General features: G+C 34.6%; 1 protein-coding gene across 2 annotated transcripts; it reads right to left on the reverse strand.

Annotated features, from left to right (window-relative positions):
• Positions 1 to 2327: 2327 nt before the first annotated feature.
• On the reverse strand, positions 2328 to 14250 carry LOC111709914 (uncharacterized protein DDB_G0284459). Of its 2 annotated transcripts, XM_023483857.1 has the most exons (5): positions 14186 to 14250; positions 14039 to 14068; positions 9042 to 9097; positions 3563 to 8986; positions 2328 to 2761 (listed from the first exon to the last, which is right to left on the reverse strand). In XM_023483857.1, the coding sequence occupies exons 3-4, from the start codon at positions 9061 to 9063 to the stop codon at positions 3696 to 3698; spliced, it is 5313 nt and encodes a 1770-aa protein (XP_023339625.1). In that variant the 5' UTR covers positions 9064 to 9097; positions 14039 to 14068; positions 14186 to 14250; the 3' UTR covers positions 2328 to 2761; positions 3563 to 3695. The 2 variants fall into 2 exon arrangements, with proteins under 2 accessions (XP_023339625.1, XP_023339624.1); XM_023483856.1 differs by lacking the exons at positions 14039 to 14068; positions 14186 to 14250 and adding an exon at positions 9228 to 9288.
• Between the last annotated feature and the right edge of the window lie 2510 nt (positions 14251 to 16760).

Raw genomic sequence — 16760 nt, forward strand, 5'->3', positions numbered from 1 at the left:
TGGGACCCTCTATTTATAGAGTGGCATCTCCGATTTATTAGAATACCCTTCAAACATTTGTCTCCGCCAACATGAATTATTCCTCTTTTTCTATCATAAAATGTTTTTTTTATCTGTTGTTTAGATAAATGTTTGAAGGTTATCATGATAAATCGTACATGCGACACTATAAAAGGAGCTACTCTTGAAATACCATCTTGACTCTACGGTCCTGTAAGTGCTAAGATTTGATTTTTATAATTTCTCCTGAATAATTAATACCTTTCTTTTAATCTCAGAGGATGTTTTCTTTTCATAAAATTGACGGGGGATTGAGAAAACTTTTTTTCTATAGCCAAAAAACATGAAAATGAGGAAATAAAGAAGTTTTTTTTTCAAAGACTAAATTCTCAATCTCTGTCTTATTAACCATGGACCATGGTGCGCCCAGTGATAAACCATTTTGACGATTAGTCGGTAAAAGGATGAAATAAAAAGATAAGGAACATTTTGTTACAGTTGTCATTGTAAATATCAATACAATAAAGACGACTTTTAATTTTAATTTTTGTTTCTAACAAGCTTTCAAATAGCATGGATGCACATAAACATGGAAACAAAGAAAAGCTGCTAATAAACAGTTTTCTGTTTTTTTTAATTGTAAACTTATAATTTGAAAAATGCTTGTTAGATATTAACTTCAAACCGTATCAGAAAAGTCATCTTAATTGTATTGGAATAAACGCCGACCACTGTCGAATACAGTAAAATACATTTTAAGCCCAGCTGAAACTTCATGATACATCCCATATTTTTTTCTCAAATTCTAACAAAGTGTTTGAAATTCTAAAATGTTTTGGTTTTTCTATAAAAGCATTTGCAAAGAATTTTCTTTTTTTTGCTTTTAGATTCTGAAATTCTATAATGTTTTGCATAAAAATGTTATATTACTAAATCACGACAGTTATATAACTTTTTTGATTATAGCGTGCAGTTATATCTTGATCATTGATTCAAGAATTTTACTGAGACTTTCATCTTATAATCTAAGGGCATGCTTTTCTGTGTACTATTCTTCTAAAAGGACTATCAACCGAATTCTTTTGACGCTTCATTTTAAAAAAAGAGCATGCCCTATTAACAAAGGTACCCTTGAACTATTTAGTTCAATAACGTTGAGGATAACGTTGATCTCTTCTGGCTTAGCAATTGTTTAACTCCGATATCTCAACAGATGTGCGTTTTTGCAACGATACTGTACAAACGAAAATAATAAGTTTTCAAAAACAAAAACACTACTCAAACTATCAGGATTTATCAAATTGTAAAAAAAATCTGATCATTTTACCAAATTTAACATGCACATTTAAGAGAAATAAATGCAAAAGCAAAAATTGACTTGGTGTGTATGTTATATAGAAATATATGTAAATGCACATTTTAGCTTCTCTTATGGTCCGCTTCAGTGGTAGTACTTTTAAAACGTTTGTAGATTATCTTGAAGTCATGATAAACAAATTTACTATTTCGATCAGCTTATATCTTTATGGGATTTTAAATGAGAGGCAAAAATAAAAATAATTTTTCCCATTTTTAGCCTAAAAAGGCCATAACTTTCACAATTCTGCAACTGTTTTATAGAAATTATTAGAAAACCAGCAGGAGCATTTAATAATTGCAATAATTACATCATTTTAGAATCTTTAAAGCCGCGAGAATGATGTCAAACTTTATTTAAGCAAAGCCTAAATCTCTTCTACCTCCTGATGGCTAAACCTTCTCGATATAAAATAAATAGCAACATATTTGGCATACCTCTTTCTATTATTTTCCTCTTGAAACAACTTGAAAAAATTCTATGGTTTTCACTATAATTAACAAAAAAATATGAAAATTTTTAACCTCGGAATTATTTGCGGCATTCTACACCAGGAATATCTGAAAATGGGCGTAAAAAAGGTGAAAATTTGAAAGGACATTGAACTCAAAAGCTTTAATTCTATTGTTATTTTTTTCAATTTACAAAAATTTTATATTTAATATTATGTCTTATTGTGGCCCGATTCTTAAAAACTTGTTTTATCTTGGAGGATTAGATACACGCACGGGCGAGAATATGAGGAGAATGAATGTGGTTAGGACTATAAATTGTTGTGGCTGGCCTTCCTCAAAGATTAAATTAAAGAAGTAAATTTTAAAATCGTAATTTTAATTTACTATAATGTTAATTTACTATAATTTTAATTTACTATAATTAATGTTAATTTACTATAATGTTAATTTACTATAATTATTTGTAAAAAATCTTATGTCTCTTCCCCTCTTAAATGATAAATATATCAATTATACTTTATTACATTATATATTTTTAATTAGACATTCTATAGTTGTTGATAAATATGATATAATTTATAAAAGTTAAAGAGTTGCAAACTGTTAAAATGCAACACACAGATTTGAAAAGTTTGGCGCCAATTCCAGCTTGAATCTTACAATATTGTTTTACATGAAACATCAAAAATAATTGTTTAAAAAATTGTGGTTATTTAATAAATAAGATATTGCTTATGGTGCAATTCAGCATCGGATTTTGGTGTATTTTAGATATATTTCAGAAAGTAAAGTATCAGTTTTTGGCTAAAAAATGATGTATTTTAAAGTTAAAGTTAAATAAAAAAGAAGATGGTATTGTAAAGGCTAAAAAAGTATCTAAACAATTGAAAAATGATGAAAAAGTCCAGCTGTTCTTGAAAACTGAGGTAATGGAGAAATAAAGATGGTGCTGAAATAAAAAAAATAATAAAGGAACATTATTTTAGATCAAAGTAGAAAATGAATTGTTTGGTTTTATCTTGAAACCAAAAATAAATATTTTTTTTGTTTTTCTTTAAAGATTTTAGATTTAATATTAAATTTAAAAAGAGGAATTAATCACTTGTCTTAAAATCTGCTTTTCTAATTCTCATATTGTTGCAACCTGATGTTGTAAATATTTTTTTATTTTAAATTATGAATTTTAAAAGTTTCCATGAACAGGTTAAAGAGAAAAACATCGAAGTAATCAATTCCTTAACCTTTACATAAAGGGTTGCCCAGAAAAAATGACTGTATGGATTTTGTGAAATGTTGTTACTATTAACATGTTTTTTTGTGTGAAATCATTTATTTTATACTTAAAGACCCTGAGCTGGTACTTCTTGCAATGTGGATATAGATCTTGTTCTTTTGTTAATCTGCAGATTAATTTAATCTTTTTTTCAAAATCCCATAAAGATTGTCGTCTAGTGAAAACAAACAGCCAATCAAAAGCCGGTAAATTTTGCTCTTACCCAATAAAAGACAGAGAAATTTTGGATTTGCAAAAATCAAGAAATCAACAGATTTACGTAAAGTTCAAAAGTGTTCATTGCGGATATCAAGACAAAGCAATCAAGATTATGGGTATCTTACTCAAAAGTTTCCAACTCAGGATAAAATTCCATCTTCAGATCGTCATCTTTTGTGGGAACCTGTTTATTATGCATTTGAAAATTTTGGGAACAGGGCAACTACAATTAAAAGAAAAAAAGAAAAAAGAACTTACCCATAAGTTACAGCCACAGGCTTGTGGAAAATGAATACAAGATAAAGGAATGTTTACTCATTTAGACGAAGAAGGAAGCAATCACAAAACTTCAACTGTTAAAATTTATCCCTCCAGAGAGGTTTGCTTGCATCTATTTCCCTCCATAGAAGGTTCTATGGGTTTGGAACTGACGAAGAGAAAGTCCTGGAGAACTTGGAAAGTTTGTTAATTCAAGCAGCTCTTGTTCCAATTTAGGAGAATTTCGATTAAATGTGTTCGGTGAACTGGAGTGAGTTTTAGGGGATCCACGAAGTAAATCTACTCCTTTTGGAGATGCTCGCACATAGGCACCTGGGCTTTCTGCTTGATAACGATAAAGGTTATCTCTGCTTACTTTTCTTTTCATTATTTCCTCAACTTCCATTCCAGCAATGTTATCATAGATAGAATCAAAGCTATTAAGACTTTGAAGACTTTGATAAGAAGAATCATCGGATACTCCAGCATGGGAGTCAAAATCATCTGCATGGTAATTCCAAACTCTTGACGGAGGCTTTGATGATGACCTTCTTTTATCAGGCCCTGTCCCTGTTGGAGAATTAGGAGTTGAGAGCTCACTAGAACTTGGCTCATAATTTGGTTGTAAACTTAGTTGCATGAATCGTCTGTGTTTAACGCTACTTTGAACAGAGTTAGGAGATATTTTTCTCTCTATCCCAGTGCTTGTAACAGAATCATTGTCTGATTCTTTGTTTGAAGATTTGTGGGATCTAAAAGAATGTTTTCTTTCCACTCCTGATCTTTCCAGACCAGAACAAACTGAATCAATATCTGATTCTCTGTTATGATTATCTTCCATGTTTTTCATGGAAATACGACTATAATCTGATCTGGAATCAGCATCAGAATCTGTGTAGTCAGAGTCTTGCAACAGTTTGAATAAACGGGAATGTCTTTTATGTGGTTTTCCATTCCCATCCTCTGTTTCTTTATTTTCATCATGATCAATTCCGGCTTCTTGACCTTCTGTCTGGTCACTTCCAGTAGAACCTGTTCCATAGGCCTCAGAATCGTTTGGACTGTTTCTTTGTGCATCAGGGCTTTTATTTTGTCTTATTTGATCCTTTTGCTTTGTTCCAGTATTTTTCTGTCTCATATTGACAATCGTAGTTTGTCCACCAGCAACTACTTTTACTTGATTTGGATTATTTTCTGATTGATACACCATTGGTGGATGTGACGGATAATTTTGGTTGTATCCAGGATAAGGTTGAAGCTGTGGAGGATGGTATTGAGGATATTGTTGGTACTGTTGATAATGCTGTGGAGGAGGAGGTGGGGGAAAGTTTTGATAATTGTGATACTGTTGGGGAGGATATTGGTGGTATGGAGATTGAGGGGGATATTGTTGGTAGGGACTATGAGGGCTTTGAGAATACTGTGGATACTGTGCATGTACTTCAACAGGATAGGGTTGATAGCCAGGTTGAGGGTATTGATGATTGGAAGATTGATAGTAAACTGGTGGTGGAGGTGGACCAGGAGGTGCTCCCATTTGAGAAGAAACTGAAATACTTGGAATGTTGTTTTGATTTTCGATTGGTTCCCCTAGCTTGTGTGATGACATTAGCTCTACCATTTCTCTAACACTTTTGCGTTTTTCCTCTTCCTTTTTCTTAGAGATTGGTGATAAGACAGACAATCTTTCATTGCTTATTTCTTCCCTGGCAGTTTTCTTCTTGGAATCTCTTATGATTCCTGAAACTTGTTCCCTAGTTATGATCATTTTATGTCCAGCAGTTTCATCTTGAAATAGCTGTGACTCTAACTGACTGGCCAACTCTTTAACACCAACTTTAGGTAAAAATTTTCCATCTTTTTTCTTTTTCTTCTTTTTCTTCTCCTCGCCTTCATCATTTGTTGCATCACTGTCTTTGTCCCTTGATTTATGTTTCTGTTTGTGTTTTTTCTTCTTTTCATTCATGCTTGGACTGTTGTCTATAAAGTTTACAGGAAGAGAAGCAGCAAGTGTTTCAGCATCTTGACCCAAATATTCTGCTGCTAAGGCTACTGAAACACCTGCTGGTGTTAAGTATCCAGCTTTAAAACCACATGGTGTCTGGTTCATTGATGCTCTGCTGCCGGAAATAGGAGTAGCACTCTCAATTTCTCGGTTTGTGGGAGTTTTGGAGGGGACTGGAGTTGTTTCCTCAGACTCATGAATGGAGATCAGTCTTCTTCGAGAGAATCCTGTTCCTGTGTTGTTCTGAGTTTGTCCCTTTTCATCAGGAAATGGGCTTGTTGCTCTTGTTGTTGGAGCTGTAGTTAGTGTTGGTGAGAATCTGCATAGTTCTGCATCATCTCCATCATCATAATACCACTCATATTCATCTTCCTCCTCTACATTTCCAAGTGCACTTGTTAGTTTTAGCCTTGATGCAGTTCTTGAGCCTGGTCTTGACCCTGACCTAGACACTGGTCTAGATCCAGATCGTGAATTAGGCCTGCTTTGGTTAGAAGATTGTCTTGAATTGGGTCTTGATTGCACTTTAATCTGGAGAACTCCATTAGGGTCATCCACTTGAATGGAAGGTGTTTTGGCACTGTGGTTAGCTGGCTCCTGCTCTGGATAATCTTCTTCATAATAGTATTCCCACTGATCCTCATCCTGATTCTCATTATTTGTAGCTTTTGAACTTGGACGAGTTGGTACTTTTACTTGAGTTCTGGAGGTTGATCTTGAAGGGCCCTTTTTAGCATCTACTTCTTGCCTGGATGGTACTCTAGAGACAATTTCTTGCCTTGAAGGCACTCTTGGGTTTAGCTGGTTTGAGGTTTTACTGTCATAATTCACATCATTATTTTCCTCTTCTTCATAATAGTATTCCCACTCATCTTCTTCTCCCCAGTCTTCTTCTTCTGTTGAGGGCTGTTTGACAGAGCATCTAGAATTTGTTCTAGAAGGAGGCCTGGAATTTCTAGAAACAGGTCTTTTTACAATTCTAGAAGATGGTCGAGATGCATCTTTTTCTGGTGCAGATTTATGTCTATATTCCTCCACTTCCTGTCTTGAAGCTGGTCTTGATCTCATTAGTATTCTAGATGGCACCCTTGGGACCTCTACTGGAGCTTTAGGCTCCTCTTCATAGTCTTCCTCATAATAATATTCCCACTCACCTTCATCACCCCAGTCCTCTTCCTCTACTGATTGTTTGACAGAACACCTAGAAGATGCTCTTGAAGGTTGTCTAGAAATTCTAGAAGATGGCCTTTTAACAATTCTAGATGATGGTCTTGATAGATTTCCATCCTCATTTTTCCCATTTTCACTAGGAACAGGATGAGGTGTACATTTATATTCTGCTATTTCTTGTCTAGAAGCAGGCCTAGATCTCAAAAGTATTCTTGACGGTTCTTCAGAATCTGTTTTGGTTTCAACTTCATAATCTTCTTCATAGTAGTACTCCCATTCATCATCATCATCATAATTATCAACTCCAGATGATGTTACATTGCTTTGTTTACAAACAGAGGTAGGTCTTGAACCTGTTCTTGAATTTGATCTTGAGACCGGTCTTGAAACTAGTCCTGAACTAGAGCCAGTGTCATTCAATTTACCTTCAGGTTCAGCAGTTGACTGACGGGAGCTTCGTAAAATTTCTGATTCTAATTGAAAACACTGACTAGATACCCCATCTAATATATCCTCAAAACTTTTATCTGTACTAATTCCAGCATTCAGTGATGCAGAGCAATGATGTTCACTGTCAGGGGAACTTCCAGTTGTAATAATCTTGTAAGTGTCAGAAAGTACCTTGAATGTTTCCTCCAAATGACAGTATAAATGTTCAGAGTTTTCAGATTTGTCAGCAACTTTTTTCTTGTGTTTGTCATTTTTAAAGTCCTCTTCTTCTTCATCTAAAAAGGCATCCTCTTCTTCTGTTATGGGGGTAGATTGAGAATTTCCTGGGTCACTTTGACTGTTGTAAGCCCCCAATTCCATATCCATTAAAATTCTTCTGGTACTTCCAGTAGAAATGTCAGACTTTGCCTCAGAGGGAGTCAAATTTCTAGAAGAACCAGATGAATCATTTCTTACTTTAGTAGGTGTGGAGGATTCTAGTTCATCTTCATATTCCCATTCCCACTCCTCATCATCTTCATATTCCTCCTCTTCATCAGCATCTTGTGTATCAACTACTTTTAATGGTAATGTAAGTGTATAGCTGACACATGATTCATTAGTTTTATCCAAGTCTACATTGCTAGTGAACCTTATTTTACCAAAATTTGGATCCTGTGCTAATTCATCATCTGTTCCACTAGATTTAGAATCCCCTGGTGTCAATGTATTCATGCTGTCTGTTTCGGAGTTTCCAGACACATTGCTATTTCCACTGGTGGTCCTAGAACGAGCCTTTCTTTTGGAACTTCTAGAACTAGCTCGGCTACTGGTTCTTAGACTTTCCAAAGTATCATCCCCTTCCTCCATGGCAACTTTAGCTACTTCCTTGAACTGTCTTATAATTCTCTTTAGTTCTTGTGCAGCAGCAGTAGTCTTACATGAGCACAATAAATGAACTAGAATTTTGGATAAGAGATTCATTTCTTCTTTGGGGTTTCCCGGCTTATTTTCTTCTAGATTTCTAATTCTAGCCTGAATAGAAGGAGATACAACTGAGTTTTTAGCAAACTTAATTTTTGCCGGTGGCTTAGGAGGTTTCCCTGTTGGGATTGGACTTAAACTATTATTAATATTTGTTGGACTATCCTCATCTGAGCTTGAAGAATCTTTATCATCAGAACTCAATGTAGATTTTAGCACTGTCAGTATCTTAGCTAGCTCGGTGGTAACTTCTTGCTTTCCTCTTGTTGCCTGTAGATGTCTAAAGATCTCAGATGCAGTTGCAGCTCCTGAGACCAAATCACAAGGAATGGAAGGTGTTGGTTCAGCAGTTATTGGAATAGTTTTTTCTTCAACAAGGTTCAATTCCTCATGTTTTACTGTAGAATTCTCATATACTAAGCAAGATTCATCATTACTAATAGATGCATTTTCTTCAGAAAAAACCTTACTGGCAAGGACTTCTGCCTTATCAACAGGAATGTTATTCATATTGTATCCTTCAGCTTCATCTTCTGTTTCTTCATCAGAACTGTGCTCAGTATCCGTTGATGATTCTGAACTTGATTTTCCATGAATAGTGTGATTACTCTTGATTGAATCACATGAGCCAGAGTACAAAATACTTCCTCTGGAGCGAACACTTTCAGCCTCTGTATCTGAATCATCAAGACTAGGTGTTGGGCTATAGCTAGCTATTGAGCTAACTTCAGATGCAAACTCAGATGGTACTTCTGGAATTGGACTGAGTCCAAAGGGAAAAAGTCTTCGAGGATCATAATCAGGAGGCTGAAGAAATTGTTGGTTGCTTCCGATTCCTGTAATACCATTGGTTTTAGCAAAAAAAATTTTTTTTTTTCAAATGAAAAATACCTGAATATGAGCCCTGGTTCATGATTGCAGTGATGTGTGTATTAGCCAAAACTTGCCTGAAACAACAAGTTTAGTTTAGTTTATTGAAAATGAATATTAATATTTTGGGGAAAAAAATATCAATATTTTGGGAAAAAGAATATCAATATTTTGGGCAGCCCAATTCTACTTATACTTACTACAAACCTAATTGTTTTAGTAAGGGTGATGTAGATAATGTGTTAGAAACTAAGATCACAAACTGAAAATAAAAAAATATAATTTTCAACAATATCAAAACTATGTTAGAATTATAATATAGTCATCAACATCTTTGTTTTACTTACTAGAAAGGTTAATATGTTAGTTTAAAGTTGAGAACTAATGGTTCTGTTCAACCCACGAGTAGGGGGCATAAATCGCCCATGTTCTCCCAAATATTCTTTTGACATTGCCATAGACTCTGTCACAGGTTCTACAAATTGAAGGGTATATTACTTAATTTCATTCAAATATAATTTAAAGTAAAATATTTTAATTTTCTTAATGGTTGAACATCTTTTGTACATTTTAAAGTTGTTATAATTTAAGGGACTGTAAGCATAATTTCAAGTGACCCTTCATGCTAAGAGGGCAGTGCCCTTAAACCTTTTGTATGTTTGTTGAAAATATGAATATTTGTGTGTAAACTTATCAAAACCCGCTTGTTTTAAGCTGCAAATTCTTGTGGGCAGTGCATAGAGTTCAGACTGCACACAGGTCACACTATCTGCAGCTGAATACAAGGTGAGTGGGGTTACACATACATATCTCTGAACTTGATGAACACACAAAGGTTTTAAGGATATAATTATGAAATTACGCTTACACTCTTCTTTAGGTTTATTGATTCAGAAAATGACTCCACATCTAAATGAGTTGTTATAATTTAAAACAGTGTAGGTTGGAATACATTGATAAGATTTCAATATTTTTACCTTCAGGATCATCATGTATGTGTAACATGCTTAGAAGTCTCATGCTTGGAGACTGACTTGGTCTCCTTTTTGGGCCTGTTATCTTTGATGCTTGATTTACTCCTCCAAAGCTAAAATAAAATGCTATTTTATTTGTGTTAATAACAACAAGACAACTATCCGTTTTTGTAGAACTAGATACATATTTAGATACATTTTTACCTTGAAAGCTCACCAACTACCGTTTGTCTGGCTACTTTTTGATAATCTATATCTCCTAGGGGAGTTTTTCCTGCCAGAAGAACAAACTCTGTGGGGCTAGTTGGAGTACCATATCTTTCTTGGAGCTCTCTGAAATGTTCATAGTTTTAAGATAATTTCTTATGATTGTTTTTTTTGGATGTCAGTTTTTACCTAAATGAAGGTGTTTCTTGCCCATTTGCAAATGAACTAGAATGGGAAACTGATTCTCTTGAATTTTGTCTAGACAATTTGCTTTCATCTTTGTTCTTCATTAACTGAATTTGATTCTGAAGTGCAGTAGGGGTTGGAGATTTATTGACTCCTCTTATGTTTGCCTTACTATACTGAGAGGGAGACGATGGCATTTCATGCATACTCTTTGACTGGAGAGGTGAACTAGGAACTCTAAACATAGGGGGATCAGGTATCTTTGAGGATACAGGAGATTTTGTCCATGATCTGGATGGTTGGGGAGGAGATTGATGTGTGGGAGACATGGTGGAGTTTCTTGTGAATGATGAGATTGGGGTTGGTGGAGGCAGATTATTTTCGGGAGTTGACAAAGATTTGCTATAATCCATGCCATTTTGCCCTTGGATCATATTTTTCTGCTGACTGTGGGAAACTTCATTTTGCAAGTCAGCAATGTTTCTGGATTGACCTCTTTGATTTGTTGCATTGATGCTGCTAGATAAACTACTCTCAACCTGAATGATTTAATAATGAAAATGTACGATTTTTCGAATATCCCTATACATTTTTAAGACATCTCTAAAGAGATAAAAATCCTCAAGAAATAAATGTTAAAAATACCTGAATAGGAACATTTCTATCTCTTTCAACTGTGTTACTTTTACTCTTGATAAGCACCTATAACAAACAATGAAAGAAATAAACAAAAAACTAAATATCAGCCATAAATATGTGAATAAAGAATACCTGATTATTTTGTTTTGGTTTGTATGGTGAATTTATTACTTGAATAGGGATCACTCTTTCAGATTCTCCAGTTTCTGTTTTTGGAATAGGCATTGACACTGGTAATGTATGAAAAGGAGAGTTCATAAATGGATTTGAAGAAAACCCTGAGTCAAACATTGACGGAAGTGTTGGAAATTGATCAAACATTGGTGGCATTGAATCAAGGGACAATGATTGGTTAAATGTTGGAAACTGAGGGTGCACAAAATGTGAGTGCAAAGGTGTGCTGGGACCAAAGAATGATTCCTGATTTATAGAGGGAACATGGCAAGTATTGTTTGCTGTTTGTTTCTGGTTTTGATCAGTTTTGTCAGATTTTAACACTGGTTCTTTAGGAGCTGTAAATCTGTATATTGATGTATCTTTCTCCTTTTTATCAAATGTTGTAAAATTGTTATTGAATAAATCATAGTCATTAACATCATTGACAGGTGTAGTTTCCATGGTTTCCTCAATTGGGTGTGCAATACTGTAAGATGAGATACCAAGGTCAAATTCTTCAGGAGCTTCTTCAAACTCCTCCATTATCTCAAATGGGGCAGTTTTCAGAGCAATATCTGCTTTAGGTTCTTCAAACTTCAACTCTTCTTCACTGCAAGTTGAGTATCCTGACATTGTGGAATAATTTGAAAGCATTAGATCAGCTGGGTTACTTATAAGACTATTTCTTTTACTTTCAGTTCTATCTTGTGTAAAATTAGAAACAGATGATGATGGTTCTGTTTTTCTATTTTCTGATGCATTTTCTGCTTCAAGAATTTTCTTCATTTGTGCCTCGATTTTTTGCATTTGTTCAGTTATTATTTTTCCTGCAAATTCATCTGGTTCAGGGGAAAGAGAATCACTTATGCCACTATCACTGATATTTCTGCTTGGAGCATTAGACACCTTGCCTTCTACATTAGTATTTTCTTCCTTTGCAGAAATTCCTTTTCTTTGTTCTGTTAATCCAGCATTTGAAGGTGGTAAGTTTGGCTGACTCTGCAAGGGTATCTTTGATGAAGGTATTGGATTATAGAACTTGATTGTAGAATCTACAGTTTCATTCACCGGTGCATTTCTCCTTCCCACTTTTGGTGTTAGTGTAAACTTGACTGGAGTGATTCCCCCAGGAGAAGGAGGTCGGTATCTAACAGAGGTGTGGTTTGATTCTACGGGCTGCACTGTTCCAAATGATGCTAGCTCTTTAATTTCATAACTTTTTTGCCTGTTCATTGGGTTCTGTGCCTCAAAATCTTTTTGTAAGCTAAAATTTCTTGGCACACTGTTTTCTTGTACACAAGACAAATCAATATCGTCATTGGGTTTCTTGATTTCAGCTTTAACAGTTACATGCCTGATACACCCAGTATTAGGTGTAATTATTTCAGATTCATTTGTATTCGGTATAACAAATGCTTCTTGTAAAATATTCTTTTTCTCATGACTTACCCCCCAAGTTTTGTCTGTGAAGTTGTTAGAATTGCTGTAGTTTGCTACTGGGAGGGGGATCTGGTGTGAGGGAAGGCTTTGAATGTCCTTTGCAGGTGTTGATTTAGGCAAAGCTTCCCAAGGACTCTTCTCCAGGGCCATCTGTTCTAAACTGTTTACTTCATGGGGAGTGTTTTTATTGTCAGATATAAACTCAGGTGTCCTCAAATGTGAATAATTAGCATACTTGGCAGGGGATAACATTGTCAACCTCTGTTCTTCAAATTCATTAAAGGTTTCATTTAAATCATCTAAATTCATTGAAGATGGCTCATTGAACATCATAGTTGGGGTAACAATTTGACTGTGGTTTACAGAAACAATAGCAGGCTGTTGTTGTTGTTGAACAGGCGGTGCTGCTTCCTCAGGTAAAACTTCTTGATTTGATCGTATTTCAGCAAGGGTAATTGTATGACGCACTGGCTTTTTACCAATGAAAGGCACTCCTCCAGGTCCTGATTTAGCCACTATTCCTAGATCTTTTGGAGGGGGTGGTGGTGGAGGTGGGGGAGGAGGAGGTGGAATCAAGGTTGGGGTTGACACAGTTGATTGAATCAGTTGATTTGGTGGAACAAAAGCTCTTGTTGAATCTTGAAGTGCTGGATGGGGTGGTGGCAAACCAGGTCTACTCTGATTGACTGCTTTGGAAATGTGCTTGGGTTGGCTGATCTTCTGGTCTTCTTTGACCACAGGTGGAAGAGAATTTGACCTTGAAAGAGGGTCAACTGTTTCCATTGGTATGAATGGAGGGGGTGTTGGAGGTGGAATTGAAATTGACCTGTCAGGAGCATAGGGATTGTAACTAAAAATCTGATGGTTTACAGGGTCTGGTCTTGAAAAAGAAGAAGAGGGTGGATCATTTGAACAAGACAATAAGTCAGAAATACTTCTTTGCCTTCCGTAAGTTGGCTTTGCCACAACAGATTTTCCAGGGCTTGGAAGTGTATTGGTTTGGAAACTTGCCACACTCTTTAACTGCTAATAAAATATGGTTATATAATTCAATAATTAGCTGTATTATAAACCTTTGAAAAAATTTACTCACATCGTTTTCAAGTGCTTTGTAAGCTTCTGCAGCATTTCTGGATGGTAGGGTTTGAGTATTCTCCATTTGAGATTGATGTTTGGCAATACGTCGAGCCATCTTGGGACTCTTCAACTCATTAAAGTTGATCCCTCCAGGGCAATATGTGAAGGGCTTCTTTGTTCCTCCAGAAGAGGTCAGAATGCCAGGTGCACTTGCCATTCTTAAGCTATTTTTAGGAAATATTTTTTAATTGAAAAACTAACTTTGTAAAATTTCATTAAGTTAATTCTATGACACTATAATATCTAAACATTTTACTTCTGTACATATAAATAAGTTACCTGTCCGTCTAAGCAATGTCAAGGTCTAACCTGAAATAAAAATAAAATATGAAAACCTTGAATATCATGGGATTTGATATTTTTGTAAAATTGTGACCCGGTACAAACACTCAATTTTGTAACTCATGTCATAAAAGGTAAGCTCACCATTAAGTATAAATATGCTTTGTGCAGTATGCACTCAAGTATGTGTCCTATATCAGTTGACCAGACCGACTGGGGCAATGTTAGGCGGAGAAAGCAAATACATAGAAGGATAACAGGGAAAGGGGGGGGGGGATATTTTTCAAATAAATTCAGATTCAAAAATTAATTTTTTTAAATAATTCTATATTTTTATGTTTTGACTTAAATCTATCTTTATATTTTTGAGTTGATTTTTGTTATGTATGTTGTATGTACGTATGTATAAAAATAAAGCTATTTAATTTTGCATAAAAAAATTGACCCCTGTTTATCTTCTAGAAGGTATAAGGTCAGCTGTTCAACCTTTTGATGACTCAATACTTAAATAAAACCCTTTAATTCAGCAATGTTATTGTTCAAATGCATTTTTATCTGATTTAGATTGAGAAAAACCAAAATAATGAAGACGAGTTAAATTAGAGAATTATACACACGCTATAATTTATGTATTGCAGCTTTTTTATGTCTGAGTTTTGAAAAGATTAAAAATAACTCTTAAGAAATGGCTGCTTGCCAAAGAAAAATGTCCTGGCTAGTATTTCAGAAGCAGTGGGTGGGAGATGGGGGGGGGTTATGCAGGAATGGGTGGGGTCTAGATCAAAGGGGGATATAGTATGTATAATTATATACATTTATCAAGGTTAAAGGGATTGTAAGCTTCTTATAAAGTGACGCTCTCTTCAAAGTTGATAATGCCTGATTCACAAAAGTACACATAAAACCTTTATCTGATCAATAATGTGGAAGATATAGTCGTTTTTTTCTAGGTTTAAACGTGATTAATTCAGAAAATTTCTATATGCCTTTCGATCCTGCAGTAGGAAATCGCGAGTTACATTTTCAAAGCAAAATTATCAGTTTTCAAAATTATTAGCATTGATATCTAATCAGTAATTCATACTTGATCACCAGACAAAGCTTGTAAGGTTAAAGTTATGATTCGGGAATTGCAATCTTTCCATTGCAAGGGTCACTTGAAATTACAATTACAGTCCCTTTCGAGGAGATGTTGGAAGTCTGTTTTTATCAGTTTATTTTTATTTGAAATACAGCTGGCATTTATTCAAGCAATAAAATTCTGTATTCTACTGGGAAAATAGCAAAATAACCGGCTAGTACATGGAAATAGCAAAATAACAGGCAAATACATGGAAATAGTAAAATAACCAGCTAATACATGGAAATAGCAAAATAACCGGCTAGACATGGAAATAGCAAAATAACCGGCTAATACATGGAAATAGCAAAATAACCGGCTAATACATGAAAATATCAACCAGCTAATACATGGAAATAGCAAAATAACCAGCTAATACATGGAAGTAGCATAATAAACGGCTAATCCATGGGAATAGCAAAATAACCAACTAATACATGGAAATAGCAAAATAACCGGCTAATACATGGAAATAGCAAAATAAACGGCTAGTACATGGACATAGCAACAAAGACTGAGACTTAAAAAAGAACTCTACATAATTCTTTAATTGTGTACTGCAGTTTTCTAACCGACGACATTGCGGGTTTCAGTGAAGAGTAAAGTTGTAAAGTCCTTTATATGTTAGCTAATTATAATTAAATGCACTGCTGAAGGACTATATTTAATGCAGAATATTAAGTTCAAACCTCATATCGTTTTTTTTCTAAGAGTTTTAGATCGCCCTTAAAGTCTCATCCTCTGTGAATAACCCTGTACTGTAAGGAATCAATTTGAATTTAAAGACTGAAAGCGAATGTCGTCTTGTCTAAGATGCATTCTAAATATTCTTGAAAATTTGTTATTTATAGAGTGTCCCAATAAACATGGGAATTCAATGATGACTTTTATATCGTCTTCGATCTATGCGGCATTTTTTCATGAACACAATTATAGCAGTATTCGAATCTGCAGTTTAATCATCTAATACCGAAAACGCCCGGTCTTGACTCTTACTAGGGTTTCAAAATGTGGACTACCATTTTTGTATCTTCAAAATTGACAGATATATTGCGAAATTGTACAAATTTCAATTTATTTAATAATTGTTTTAATATCTGTTACGTTACAAGAAAGGTATATATATATTTATTTACTTTCTTTGCCATGCATTACATATCAGAAATCGAAGACGACTTTCAAGTCGTCTCTCGATTCCCATGTTTATTGGGGCACTCTGTATATTACTGAAATCTGGGTATTTTTTTTAGAAGGAAGTGCACCAACTTTATCTAATAGAAGATTATATATGTTTTTAACAATGACAAGTAAAACTAGAATATAAACACTCATCATCACGCATTTAATTACGTAAAAAAGAGAGAAATAAATCGCGAAAATTAATATTTGATTCGAAGTGTTATGATTTTTTTATTTATTCAAGTAGTATGCTGAATTAAAACCCAATTGTTAAACAAATCTTACAAAAAAATGTATTATATAGAGACCAGAATTGTATTATAGAGTCCAGAATTGAGTTTCCCGACCCAATGTTGATGACTTTAGACATAACAAAGTTTTAAAAAAATTGTCCGAAAAATGCGGAAAAATTAAGGAGGG

Source organism: Eurytemora carolleeae, unplaced genomic scaffold, assembly GCF_000591075.1.
Source record: "Eurytemora carolleeae unplaced genomic scaffold, Eaff_2.0 scaffold1014, whole genome shotgun sequence".
NCBI lineage: Eukaryota > Metazoa > Arthropoda > Copepoda > Calanoida > Temoridae > Eurytemora > Eurytemora carolleeae.